The following is a 14,517-nucleotide window of genomic DNA, read 5'->3' on the forward strand; positions in this document are numbered from 1 at the left end:
CAAACAAACACAACACACGTCTTTTAGTTGCCTAACAGTAAAAAGTGATATAAATATGTAGATACATGCAACCAACACATCAGCGATGTGTATATTGAGTTGCCTAACACTTTATAGTTCACTAAAATTTGTTTTTCTGGTTGCATTAAACTCAAGAAACGTAACATAAATGTCGATTTATGCAACCCTATTATCAACGTGATGTACTTTGTATTGCATAAAACTCTTTATAATCACAGCACCACACTACATACTTTCAGACTATATTATTTGAATTTCAGTCAAACATAGTAACTTTATATTAAAGAAAAACAATTATAACGTTTTTCTAAGCGAGAGAAAAATAAATAACTTTTGCTTTTCAACATTTATAATTCAATTCAAGAGATCTACTTACAATAGGAATATAAAAATTGTTTAACGATCATAATTACTACTCGGATAAAATTCCAGATAGAATTTCTCCACCGATCATAACGGCTTATAATATTTCCTACACTTTTCATTAAAAACTTTGGCAGTCCTTTGTTTTATTAAGTCTTCGACACTCAGTTCAACTTGCAACATACGCAACTAAAAAAAAATAACACTTTAGAACGAACGAAACTGTTACAAGCTAATTCAACGTCACAAATTCACTATTTACCTTTGTTTGTTCGTCTCTCAACTCTTTCCTCAATTGTATGTCTTCAGCATTAGCCTCCCGTTCCTCCCTAAGTCTTTTCACTCTGTCCGCTGCAACGGATATGCAGTTTTTTATGTACTTCTCCCTTTTTATATTTCCCTCCTCCAACGACTCGTGTAGATTCTTACATGCCGTTGCTGCGTCTGCATGAAACGAGTCTGTAGGTACAACGGTATTTATTGTATTTATTATAATGTCGTCAGTCTTCCGCAGGTTTTTCAGTGCTTCCTGAAATAAAGATTCCCTGTCATACACACAGTTCCCTAAGTGAGGTGAAGGATTTGTTTCGATCGCAGTATTTTAAAATTGTTTGGACAGGCACAGATTTAGCGATAAGAATTTATAGGTTAGAATTGTTAGGAAACTGAAGTATTTACCTGAAATTCACTAAAATCGGTGCATTCCATGATGGCCGAAGGCATAATATTAATAAAATTGCTCGGTAATGGACAGATTTAATTATTTATGCACGATTTTTTAACGTAAATGTATAAAAAACGTGTTCAAAGTGCATTAACACTAACCTAACTTTTTATACAACTTATTGTAATTCATCGATTTCCTGCTAGATGGCGCTGTATATATTTTTTCAAATTTAAAAACATTTTTAAAACAAATATTTTTATTAAGAATTATACTGTTCTATAACGTAATAATATATTATTCCCAACCAGATAACCACTTCATTCTTGAATTCCTCCTTAAAGTGTCACCATCCAGTTTTGTTATGTCTTTTTGAAACTCTTCAGTCAATTGTAGTCTATCTTCCACTCTAACTCTTTTCGTAATCCTCAACTCACCGTTTTCTTTCAAATAAGTCATATCGTCCTCCTTTGGAAACCCATCGGGGAACGTTATTGGACAAATTCTCACGAGATGCTTAATTTTCCACAAGCGTTGGTTGTTTTCTGGGATATTTTTAATTATGTTGTAACAGTTGTCCTAAAAATAATTACAGTATAGCGTAAAATCGTTACGGAACTGTGGCATTTATAATACCAGACCGTCTAGTTTGAATTCCTTCAGAATGTGCTTTTCGAAGTATGGGACACCTTTTAATGGTTTAATTCGTTCTACTCTGAACAGTTTTGAGGGCTCGTAGGGGGGATCTTCGAAGTCTTTGTTCCTAAAACAGTATATTTTCCATAAGGCGTTAAAATAAAATTACTGTTTGTACAAACCTAGGATAATACTTGAAACCTGGGTACTGAATACCTTCATCTGACCAATTGTACCGCTTTTTTATGTTTCTTCTAATAATTAAAGAAGGATTAAATACTTTAAATAAACTAGACATTCTTAAAAAAGTGTCTTAAAATTTAAGGTTATAACAGCAATGACATATTGACTATTGACAATTGACATTGTAGTGCAGACCACGGAACAGATAATAGAATTTTTTATCATATAATTCATATTGAAGTAATACATATTGGGAGTTTAGAGAAAGAATATTAATGAATTCGAACAGAATAATTGCACGATAATTATAAAAATAAATACTAAAAAAAATTATATGTAATTTTATATGTTTGCATAATTTATATGTGAAATGAAATCTACGTACTTAGTTATTAAAGAGAAATCATTACTATCTTACTAAACTTTATTTTAGCATTTTTATAATACGAAATAAGCATAGGTATATTGTATTTACGTATGTGAAGAATTTATATAAAATACTAAACTAAAGAAAGTCTAAATTTAGAAAAGAATACTATTTTTTAAATCACTTGTTTGATGCATCCATAGTTGAAAGTTGAAACACACACATAACCAGTGATTTTGACAAAGTCATATTTAAGAATATATACCTAACACTCACACACTACAATGCAGTATAATTCTAAGCAATGCATTGGAATTTACTGATGTTAGAGGGGCATCGACCATCAAAAAAACAACATCTTGTGCATTCTGAAGGAGAGCAAATAATGGATAAGTTATAAACAAACCTTTTGTTAACAATAACAAATGTATTTGAAAGAATTCCTGACGAATCAGCATCGCTAGACATCAGTATAGCGCCTCAACTTCTAGGCAAACAATGCGGTCGCTTTATAGACTGTCAAAACAAGGCGTCAATATTTATAATTATGTAACATTCGATGGGTATTACATCATATTGTTTTGTACAACCTATTTAATTATGGTGCATGAGTATTCAATTTTTTCTTTTTAATTTTTAATAAAGTAACAGAAATTTTTAGATTTAACTGACGTTTTGCTTCAAATGTTATTTGCTGCTAACCTCTTGTGTATCTACTAACCGAATTTTTATCTCTAGTTTTGTTCTGCAGAAGCGGCAAATTCAAAATTTTTAGTACCTACCTTGCAAATATCTACGAATGATGACACAATTTCGCCTTAGTTTCCTGAGGGTTTAGATAAAAATCACCGTTATATAATGTTTTGATGAGATAACACTTTGTTTGTTACCCCAAAAATATTTGTATTACTATAAATAGCTGCAGGAGCGTTGACCATTAAAAATAGAACAATTTGTGTACCATAAAGGAAGCTAGATAGTAAAACAAACAATGAAGTTTAAAATAAACAACTTTTTCACTGATATACTGATTTTCTTGGTCATCTAGGCGACGCTCTGTTTGAATTGGATATTTGTACCATGTTCCCTTTGTTTACACTCATGTCTGTGTGGCCCAGAAATAGGGATAAACAATCCGGGATTTCAAGGTCCAAAACCACGTGGAGGCGGCGACAGTGTAAAGTCATTTTTATTTCTCAATAAATAGCTGGAAATTTCCTCGAAACACAAAAAGAGTATGAGCACCTACCTGTTTATGTAATCTACAATTTAAAGTCAACACAAGCACATTATTGGAATGATATCATCAGCAAAATTGCGAGTCCTAATGATTGGACAAAATAGTGGCTTTGGAAATGATGTTTCTCCAAATGTAATTTTGACGTTTTTGTGACAGATTGTTTAGAATTGCTTGAGAGACAGAACATGAGGTTTTTTTTTAATTTTAAGAAAAATTGGGGGCATACAAAAAATTAGTAAAATGGCAATTAACATAAAAAAGTTAAGCCTCGGTTAAAATAGATAGAAAGTTTTCATGTGCTGACGTCTTTTAGTCTGTATGCCTCCGAATTTTGCAAAAATCGTAAAATAATAGCGAAAAATCACCAAAATTAGAGAAAAATGTTAGTGAGCCCAAAAAAAATCGAAAACATTTTTTCGGGCCTTGATCAAGTGTGTTTCTTATGTATTTTAATACGCTAAATTCGAGTCTGACGTCTATTAGCTGTATCCCACACAGATTTTGCAGAAAAAACGCAAAAAATATCGGAAAATGGCAAAAAATACGACAGTGAGAGAATTTAGAACGAGGTTTTCTAGATTGGATCAAGTCTTATAAATTTAGTCGAGCCGGATTTAAATCTAGTCAATTGAGCCTGATAAAAAATCGCAAAATTTCGCAAAAAATGTAAATGGGGAATCCCAAAACAATCTTGAATGTCATGGATATGAATTACTTCCAAATAAATTCGACTGATTCGAGCCACTCTTTCTTTAATGTTGCTTTTGTTGCTTTTCTTCTCTTGTAGCGAACTCTTTTCTCTTCGAATGACTTATGCAGCGGGTTTATCTTTCTCTTCTTTTATTATCCTTTTTGTTTCAAATATGTGCTAATATATTTTTCTTTCCTTCATAGCATCCACTTTTTTTCTGTAACCAAAACTGTTTCATCTCGCAATTTTGTTTCGTTCTTATTTCAAAAAATGAGCCGAATTTTTTTCATATACACCTATTCACCCTTCAAGAACATGAAACGCTCCTACCTACACAACTGCTTAGCCTTTGGCTGGCGCTTGCAACGTAGTACTCTTAAACTCACACTTCGATTTTTGATAAGGCCGAAGATTTTTGTCAAAACAGCGATATGCAGCGGGTTTAAATAGCGGCAATGGAGGGCTGACACCATAGTCGTTCTGTGGCAGCACGTAGCAAAGGACAGAAAATATTTGTGATAGAATCGTTAGCATCGACCTGTTCTATACTTCCATCCGGGTAAGTCAAAATGAGTAAAAAATATCGAAAAACATGGATTTAAATCGAAAACCGCGTAAGAAGCCCCGAAATATTGGAAAACTAACAGGAAAATACTTTTAAAAGTGTATGGGGAATCCCAGAAACAAGTGTTAACATTTTAATCACGTTTTTAACTTACCGAAAACAACAAAAAACCAATTATTGCTTTTTTTTAAACCTATCTATTTGTGTACAATTTTCAGGCATATTTAAAAAATAAACAGGAAACAAAAAGAGAAAAATTGAAATATCCCATTATATTTCAGGTGCATTGAAAATGATGCTCGAACGAATTTACATCTTGATAATACTCGCATGTGCTACTTCCGGCGACGAAGTCCTTATGGAGGAACGAACCTTTTGCGGAGATAACATCATCCGCACCTTACAGAAGTTCTGCAAAGCGTACTACACTCCAGGTGAGTCACAAACAGCGCTAGGTCCGTTAATTCCCCCCTTAGAGCAAGTGGAGCGCATAGAGTGACCAGCACTGTCGCCAGACTTGACCCCCATCGACTAAAACCTTTAAATGCCATCGAGGAACGTCTTTTGTTGCAGATCATCGCGCAAAGAGGCAAGTAGTCGACGAGTGCTGTCGAAGTGCTTGCAGTACGCACCATCTGATGTCCAATTACTGCGAGAGCTATGACAGGTAAAATAAAAAAAAATAATAGCGGTACAGAGCAAGTGATGAGTGTGTTATTTCTTAGGGAGGAGGTGATAAAGTATTTGAAGGAACGGAAAAGGCAGATGTTAACGGGGGAGGTACCGGACTTGGATTCGAAGAAGAGGAGAAAAAGGAGGCGGAGACGAGTAAATGGAAGCATCACTTGAATTGAATGAGGTGTGGACACGACGCAAGTTTTGAAAAGCTCTGGATTCCAGTAAGGTATGGACAGTCTTTGCTTTTGGTATCTGTGGGAGCAGCATTTGTATAGATATGTGGCCAGTAGGATTACCAGATTTGATATCATTAGATTCTTGAAAAAAACAATGCATTTTGCTAGCATTAGGTACTATAAGTTTAATTAGCACTGTTATTTTTTTGGTAATGTACAATATTTCTTTCAGGGCCTCCTAATAAATGCAGAACAAATTCTTTTGACGTGTGGCAAGAGAATAGCTTCAATTAGAAGACAAAAACGACGAAATTCAAGCAGAAACATGAAAGGAAATATCTTCATAATGAAATATTACAATATTTTATTGTTTTGATGAATTTATTTTATACAAATTTTTAATAAATCTATATGATTCAGCTACATAAATTACAGTCCATTTTATTTCGTTGTTCAAGCTACATTTTGGATAAAACATTAAGTATTATTTAAAAAATGCAACTATTTTACTTTGCAAATATCTCGAAGTTATGTGCATAAAAAGTTCAGTCCTGTGCCATTCTCGTTGCTGTCGTAATTGTCTACAAACGGTTTGAAATATAGAATGGCCTTTGCGCTTCATCAATATACCCCAATTTTGAAGAGAGAATGTTTTTTCTCAGTGCTTTGTCGTCACGATGAATCTCTTTCCTTCGGGCCTAAAAAAATATAACAGCTCAACAAGTTCAATAAAAAAATACAAATGTTTTGAAATTTCTATGTCTATACAAAACAAATTTTGATACCACCTACCCTACTTTTACAGGAACACCGTTTAGCTTTCCTACGTTTACGTCTATCGAGAGGAGAATTTCTCGACTTGCTGTATTTCAAGCCTTCATTGTTGCGAATTATTTTCAGTTTCAGCAAGTAGTTCTCCAAAGCTTCTCTGGAACACATGGAAGAATTCGTTGAAGTAAGTAAGCTACACGTAAACCTTGTTTTTTTTAACTGATACATTTTTAAGTTAATTAAATTACCTGTCGTAGGTTTGACAGTAGTTAGAAACCAGATATTTCACCGAGCACTTATTGTAGCAGCATTCTGCGACGATTTGCCTTCTTACTCTTTGATCTGAAAAAAAGAACGACATATCGTAGTTGTACGTACGATTTTTTTTGGATTATTTCTCTTGTCGTCCTATACACATTTCTACAGTAATCTTTAGATGTAGGTAACATACAGGGTGTTGCTTAAATGCGTCAACAAACTTTAACAGGTCGTATGATGCCAAACCAAAAAGATTATGGGTTCGAAGCCGACAGTTTTCGAAATTAAAAGAAATCCCTTTCTAAAATTCATCTGAAGACTTTTGATATAGAATGACGAAACTTGGGCGAATGATTTATCTAATTAAGTGTGAAAATCCACAAAAATTCGGATATATCTCTCTTTAAACTTACCTGGCGTGTTGTGGAGTATGCAAAACTTTTTCAGCGTCTTGTTCAGCTTGCCCCCGCAAAAAGTCTCTTTGGAAGAAATTTGAACAACAGTAACAGTTATTATGGCACAGAAAAAAATCATTCGCATTTTCAGAAGCATAGAAACGTAGACCAATAAATTTTTCGTGAAAACTGGATTGCTTTGAGGGTATCTATTCATTTTATCCTTTTCAGTGGTATCAAATTTCATGAAGGTATATCGCGTTACCATGGAAGCAAAGTGTCAAGTTACTTTCATTTGTTTCTAATGTTTTTTTAAATGAAGTTTGCAAGACAAATTTTTAAATCCGATATTGTTTCGAAGCAGTCTTTATTTTGTTATATTTTATCATATTTAATAATTTTCGTATTGTTCGAAACCAAGAAAAAGCATGTATTTAGTGTTTTTTTTAATATCGCGTTTCTAGGTGTGAAAAATCGTGATGTGAAAAGGCAGATGTTTCTTTTATGGAACCGAAAAATCTGTTATATCCTTGATTGATTGCTAGATTTACAACGTATGGAAGATAAAAACGTTTACAAACTTTTGTGCCATCACAATAGAGTCAATTAGCAATAAAGAGGGGTGAAATTGAGTTTAGGAACAGACAATGAGAAATATATACAGGATGTTCTTTTAATATTACAAGTTGTCTGTGTCGGTGCAGTCGAAAGTTGTAAGGAATTTGTTTAAATCATGTAAACTCTAATAAATCTTATATGTATGTGGTAAAAAATATATTTTACTTTGCCATTCGTACCTACAGCTGACTCTTTTTAAACTAAATAAAATAAATATGGATCTTATTGAATGAAAATACATTCTATTTTGACCGATCTCATTGATTCCTTGTAAAGAAACCGGGCAGTATAGATTCTAGACCTCTTGTCGTTTCATAATCTCCTAACCATTAAAAGTTAAGTTTACCGAACTTACCGGACAGTTTGCTGTTGTTCAAGTCGCTGTTAAACCTGGTTTAGTTAAACCGAGGTTTAAATACCACCCAAGAAAGACAATTTTGCCTAAAAAAAAGAACTCAAAATAAATGTTAATAGCAGCAACACGACTATTTTACTGGTTTCAAAATTTTACTTTCGTAAGTAACATCATTCTTATGTTCTATCCATAAATTTTAGGAAAAATAGAGAGGCAGACATCAATAAAATCAATCATCCACCAGACCTTTTTGTGAGTAGCATTAAGTATCACTCGCGTCACCTTTACCAAAGATCGATCAGGACGGCATGAAATCCAAGAGGTAATCTCGACAGTCGATGAAAATCGATCGGTCTTGCCTACAGAATAGATGTATTCGTTAACTGCGAGACTTGATCAGAATTACCTCGAATTCTACTACGTTGTTTACGCATTTCTGTCTAGCACAAGTCTCTTGTAAGAGAGAGAACTAATTTTGGTTCGATTTGTGTCGTTCGCGAACTCAACTGAGGTTTTGGTTTTCGTAGTCGCTACCTCTGACGCTATTCGTATCGCTTTGAAGCGAATTTGTATCAGGAGAATATGACAGAACAGGAAGTCGTTAACAGTGTTGAATATATTTGCTGTCTTTTGTGCTATTAACGTGTAGATGACGCTGATACCAGTAATAAATTTAAAGTTAAAGTCGCTTTATTGTTTTTTGTAACCAATTGTTATAAATTAAATGTATTTTCCAGTATTTTTGAAGTAAAGCTAATATTTTTTTAGACATATAAACATTTGTTCAACAACTTTGTCCTATCTAAAGACAGTCGCTTCTTTTTATACGTATACTCTTTCAGTTTTATCGACTATCCTTATGTTTATGCGCTCCTGATACAGAGGAAGCGTAAGTCCTCCTCACATAAGCAGTAACAGCACCATTGTGAGTGACCAAGACAAATAATATTGTCCTCGAAATGGATACAAGTCTTTTGTTATGTAGAGTTGCAAGTTAAACCTAACTTGTATGGGGATAGTATGAAACAGGGGAGGAAGAATACTTGGTATTTTATTCGTTTCCTCCAAAACTCCTGTCGATTCGACGAAATTACTTCAAAATTGTGAATACTAAAATAGAAATTATTTGAAAAACGTTTGTTTTTAGTGTTTTTTAATGAAGATAGTTACTTTAAATTAAAGAAAATAGATTTGTAGATTTATTAAAATACAAATTAAATTTATCCCTATTTAAAATGAAATCAAAATTGGTTTTAAGGATGACTAACTTAAACTTAAGTGTTCCTTAAAGCTTAAATTTAAGGTAGATGAGAAAATATTTAAGTAATGGTTGCTAGGAGAGTATAATGTCATAAGAGGTTGAAATGTGTTAACTTTGAGCAATTGTTGTGCGTATACAACTCCTTATACACTGGTGAATATTTGCCTAATCGTAATTACTTGAAGTTCTGTATGAATTTACTTGTGAAAAGAACTAATGTGATGTGGGTAGTAGAAAAAAAAGACGTATGGCATCAAATTTATTAACAAAGCAACATTATTATACATTTACTTTTCCAATATACATATTCAATTTGCGACATATACAAAATAATATTCTGATATTATAATATTGGCCAAAGATAATTTTTGCGTAATAATTATTCATTGATCCCTTTTTAACAGTTTCAGAGGATTGAAGATAGCGACAGTGTGGCTGATACAAAGTCGCTATATACAGGGCGTTCAGTGAAACACTTGTTCGATAATTTAAGTTGCGTTACCAATGTTAGTCGGTTCGACTGAATAGATTGATACTGACGATAAATTCGTAAGTGATCTTGAAGGTCTTAGAATTAACCTAAAAGCAAAACGGGTACCCTCCTTAAAGTAAATACTCTTCCTTCGGACTGAAACTGCGCTGAAGTGGTTTAGGCTTTGAGGGAGGTACTTACATCAAGCGTAGAACAAACCCTGTAGAAATTTACCACCGATACACTTTATACAAGATATTTTTTACATTTTCAGCGTTATCACCACATATAAACAACCTTTCTTTTATATAAACATTCACGTTACAGTTTGTTAACAACCATAGAAACAGAAATAAAACCCATACCTCCTAGCTACAAAACTAGGGCGAAAAAATATCTAATCCAAGCAAGGATAGCTGCGGTATCCACTTAGGCGTCCTGATCTGAATCACATAGACTAATCTTCAACAACAATGATTATAAACAATCCAACGTTATGTATTATACATACACCAACGAAAAACAGCTATACAGGGATTTAAAACCACAGTGTTAAGTCTACAGTGAGGTATTAATTTATTTACAAATTAAAGCTATGACTAGTCTTTTCTACGATTACATTTATTAGACTGGTTTTACCTAGGCTAGACTAACTAGTATAGGAATAGGTGGTAAGTAAATCAACTTTTTATTGAATTGACGATTTTGTTTAACAGTTTAGTTGTTAAGATAAAAATTCAATTACTATTATTCCAAATTTTAAGTTATTTGTCGACTTATTACTGTTTCAAATTGATTTTCTAATAAAAACTAGAAAAATAAACCAAACATTTGTCTTTTTATAATTTCTGTAAGTCACTAGTGCGTTATAAGTCATAACTTACTAGTGACTTATGACTTATAACTCACTAGTGACTTATAGGCCACATTATTCCTTTAAAACCAAAGAAATTATAGTATCATTATTAGGTCAAGCAAATAAGATTTTTACTCGAAAAAAGCCCTATCCGCGAGATTATTGTAAAATTGTCTAAAGGAACATCTCTCATCTCGTGAGTCAAAAACTTTTATTAGCTAACTTTTCTATTTAAACAAATAAGTGAGGAAAACAGTTTTTTCACTTTGCAGGGAAAACCATCAATTTTAGCGAAAAGTGACTCTCAGACAGCTTATAGGGAGTAAAATTATCTACAAAATGAGACTTGTTAAATTAATATCGGTTAATAAATAAAAAAGTTATTGCAAAAAAACAAGAAAAGTGCCCATTTTTTCATTTGTTTATAACTATCGCATTTATTGTTAAAATTTTATAAAACCTATGACAAGTTGAGGGTTTTGTCATACNNNTCAGTAATAATATAACAAGAGAGTGAGAATAAATTGAAAATAATTTGACAGATTTTTTGAAAACTTGTTGCCAGGCAATAGTCACGAGAGCCCGCAGGGCTCGAGTGGCTATTTCCAAATGGCAACAAGTTTGAACAAAATCTGTCAAATTATTTTCTAATTTATGGAACTCGCGAGTTATATTTGACTAGATTATTTTTTGATTCACAAATTTTTACAATAAAAAAGATCAATAAAACTATCATAAAACTATTGAAAAATTTAATTTAATTAATTATTACAATATACGAAAATATCGTTGACACATTGTGAATATATTAAAAGAATTAACAATTTAAATTAGTACAATGAAAAACGCAATTATTAAAAATATTTCGAGAGTCATTATTTATTGAGGATTTGGAATTGCTTGTTATATTAAGTGTTTCCTCCTGCGTATTTTCTCTAAGATTATTTATTATATTTGAATGATGTTCTTGGTTCAATTGTAAGTATGGTTTAATCGAACTTGCAGAATTATGACCAGTGACCTTGATTAGTTCTTGTTCTCCTACACCAGCTTTTGAAAGGTTACTTACTGCACTTGATCTGGCAGAATGGTTAGTTATTTTTTTAGTAACTGTGTCTAGACCTACTTTTTCTGCGGATTCTTTCATCCATTTTGAAATGGAATTTATTCCCACAGGAACGTTTTTATACCAAGAACCATGAGTTTGCCAAGCCGGATTTGGAGTAAGAAACAAGCGTTCGGTTTTAATATTTTCTTCACGTTTACCCATTAGTTTTTCAAAAAGACGAACAGGGCAAATATCTGGGTTATTTATGTTTGGAGTCAACCATTTACTATTAGCGCACCTTTGTGCTCCACCCTGTGCAGTTTTTGTAAAGATGGGATTGTATTCAATGCGGCCAGTATTTAATCTTATTATGTCGGTTTCTTTTTTAAAATAATGAACTAAACATTTCGTAGCTTCTCCTCCCCTCCAAGCTAGTTCATACGATGCAACGTGAAAAAACTTTCTTTGCAATCCACAAGGTGTATCTTCGTCCCAATAGTTAAAAATTTGCAACAATTCTGTATTAGAAAGTGCCACAGAACTTTGTTTGTGCTTTTCAGGATGTTTTTGTAAAATTTTTCTTTTTGCATCTCTTGCATTTCGAGCATTTTTGAATTCTATATCATGGAAAGGATCAAAGGACCTGTTATACTTATTAAAGTAAAGTTCTTGAACTAATTTTGCCGTTTTATTCCACATTGTCTTTATTACTGCTTCTTTATAATCATTTCCGTCTTTTCTTTTCATGTTATAAGCCCAATCTTTCAAAATCAATGCCAGAGTAGCTGTTGTAGTAGATTGATCCAGAATATAATTTCTTTCTTTGGTGAAGGTCTTAAATTGTCTCCATATAGACTGATTACTTATTAGAGTATTTTTCGAAGTAGTTTCTACAATCTTTTTTGTTATTTCTGCATCAGAAAAGGTACTAAACCGATGATTTTCACCCATTTTATATATCGCGTTGACACAATTAGGTAATTATTTTGACAACTATCTGACACTTGCTACGCAAATAAAAGCCACAGTGATTATTCCCGAGAATAATCACAAGAGATTTATTCCCACTATAATAATGACATAATTGGTTGAAACTTACCCTTGTGACAAATAAAGAAGCATTTCATTGGTTTTAAGAAAAGTCAAAAAATAATCATTATAATTATTGTTTATATCACAAGAGGCACAACATTACGTATATAAGCCAGGTTATTGAAATTAAATAGAAGTGGTCTCGTGGCTTAAAGCGTTACGCGTTGTCCTCCTAATCTAAAGGTTCGGGGTTCGATCCCTGTTGAGGTATGTTTTTTTTTCAATTAATATATTATTTCGAATGTAATTTTTCATCGTCCACATTTCAATACAAATATTTCCGCACCAGTTGCTGGTCACGAAGTGAATAATTTCTCACAGTGTTGCCAAATATCTGCTGATTCGAGGCGCGCTAGATTGCTTCTTAAATTCTGCCAGAAAATCTNAGCTCGACGAAAAAATAACAATGGGCATATTTACGAATTCGTAGAATAGTCCTGAACCCCAGAAAAAATGCAACTTTTATACTTAATTTTTTTTAATTTACAAAAATGTCAAAATTATTGTTATACGAAATATTAATTAACATTTCAATTTCGAAATTATTTTACTATTATTAAATAAACAAATGAAGCTATCGTTCATTTAAAGAGTAATTTTTTTTCATATTAAGGCAAAGTAAACTTGTTTTTTCAATATTTTGTTATATAGCTATTTAATTACGATTTAAATGTAAAATTAAAGTAAAAATTCACAAATTATTTTCAAATTATTATTTATTGTTAAAAGATTTAAAAAAGAATAAAAAGCATTTGAATTTATTGCAAAATTCTCAAAATTAAAAAATATTAATAAAAATAATGCGGTCGATAAAATTACAATTTTAACTTCTTGAAATTTTAATATATAAAGTTTTTTTATTATACTTATTACTAATTTTATACGAAAAAATTTTTGCAACATAATCAAAATTAATTAAAAAAATATATTAATCACAATCATTTTCAATAATAGATATAATGCAATATAATACAACAATTTAAAATTTAAAATTTTTTCTATTTTGTCGAGTTTCACTTTTATTTTCGCTAATTTTCCTGGTGTATATATACAAGTGTTGGATAGAAGTATTTTGCAGCTGAGTGACAAAAAAGACTGAAAATTTAACGAAAATGTCGACTTCTGATGACAGTTTTGGAAAAATGAATTTTGCGCTTACTTTTCAGACTTACAGTATTATACCATTTCAGACAGCAATATTTTCAGAATTTGTTTCTCCAAACTTTTATGTAACACCACAAACGGATTTAATTCTTTAAAATCTGACGAAACTATTCTTGAAAATGAATCTACATTATTGCAGAACTGTTAGAATAATTGCATTAATTTTGCTTCATTACCCCAAATTCCAGGCGAGAGTCATTCATAGTGCAATAACTTCCATTACACGCAGTTTAGTCCGTTGACAACCGAACTAAAGGGCTCGCTATCTCTCAGAACTTGTCAGGTCAGCCGTTGCATCCGAACAAAAGTTTATTTAGTTACCACCTAGTTCGCTCCTATAAATGGCAGTGTATTGTAGGGACAACGGATCCGTTCACAACTGCAAAGTGAACCGCTGACCAACAAAGAACAGCGCAGTGATAACGGGGAATGCCAACTCGGATGACAGGCGTTGCATTCACAGGCATACCGGGTGGCCTAAATCATAAAAACTACAAATATGTATTTGTCGTTCACGTGATGATCCATTCATTTCTTTACCACAACGTAGAAAAAAATCATTAATAAATCATTGATGCTATTTCCCAGCCAGCAGGTGTTGTTTGCCGATCAGCGTTTTGTATTTATGTAATAGGTACAGCAT

At 32.4% G+C, this 14,517-nt stretch overlaps 2 protein-coding genes across 2 annotated transcripts; both read right to left on the reverse strand.

Annotated features, from left to right (window-relative positions):
* Nucleotides 1-352: 352 nt before the first annotated feature.
* Nucleotides 353-1,213, reverse strand: LOC108913751 (coiled-coil domain-containing protein 58). The gene is made up of 3 exons (XM_018719367.1): nucleotides 1,063-1,213; nucleotides 647-913; nucleotides 353-573 (listed from the first exon to the last, which is right to left on the reverse strand). Exons 1-3 carry the CDS (start codon nucleotides 1,105-1,107, stop codon nucleotides 472-474), a joined length of 414 nt encoding a protein of 137 aa, XP_018574883.1. The 5' UTR covers nucleotides 1,108-1,213; the 3' UTR covers nucleotides 353-471.
* Nucleotides 1,214-1,289: 76 nt separating this feature from the next.
* Nucleotides 1,290-2,602, reverse strand: LOC108913749 (39S ribosomal protein L30, mitochondrial). The gene is made up of 4 exons (XM_018719365.1): nucleotides 2,511-2,602; nucleotides 1,867-1,938; nucleotides 1,685-1,811; nucleotides 1,290-1,627 (listed from the first exon to the last, which is right to left on the reverse strand). Exons 1-4 carry the CDS (start codon nucleotides 2,576-2,578, stop codon nucleotides 1,346-1,348), a joined length of 549 nt encoding a protein of 182 aa, XP_018574881.1. The 5' UTR covers nucleotides 2,579-2,602; the 3' UTR covers nucleotides 1,290-1,345.
* Between the last annotated feature and the right edge of the window lie 11,915 nt (nucleotides 2,603-14,517).

Source organism: Anoplophora glabripennis, unplaced genomic scaffold (genome assembly GCF_000390285.2).
Source record: "Anoplophora glabripennis isolate ALB-LARVAE unplaced genomic scaffold, Agla_2.0 scaffold652, whole genome shotgun sequence".
Lineage (NCBI taxonomy): Eukaryota > Metazoa > Arthropoda > Insecta > Coleoptera > Cerambycidae > Anoplophora > Anoplophora glabripennis.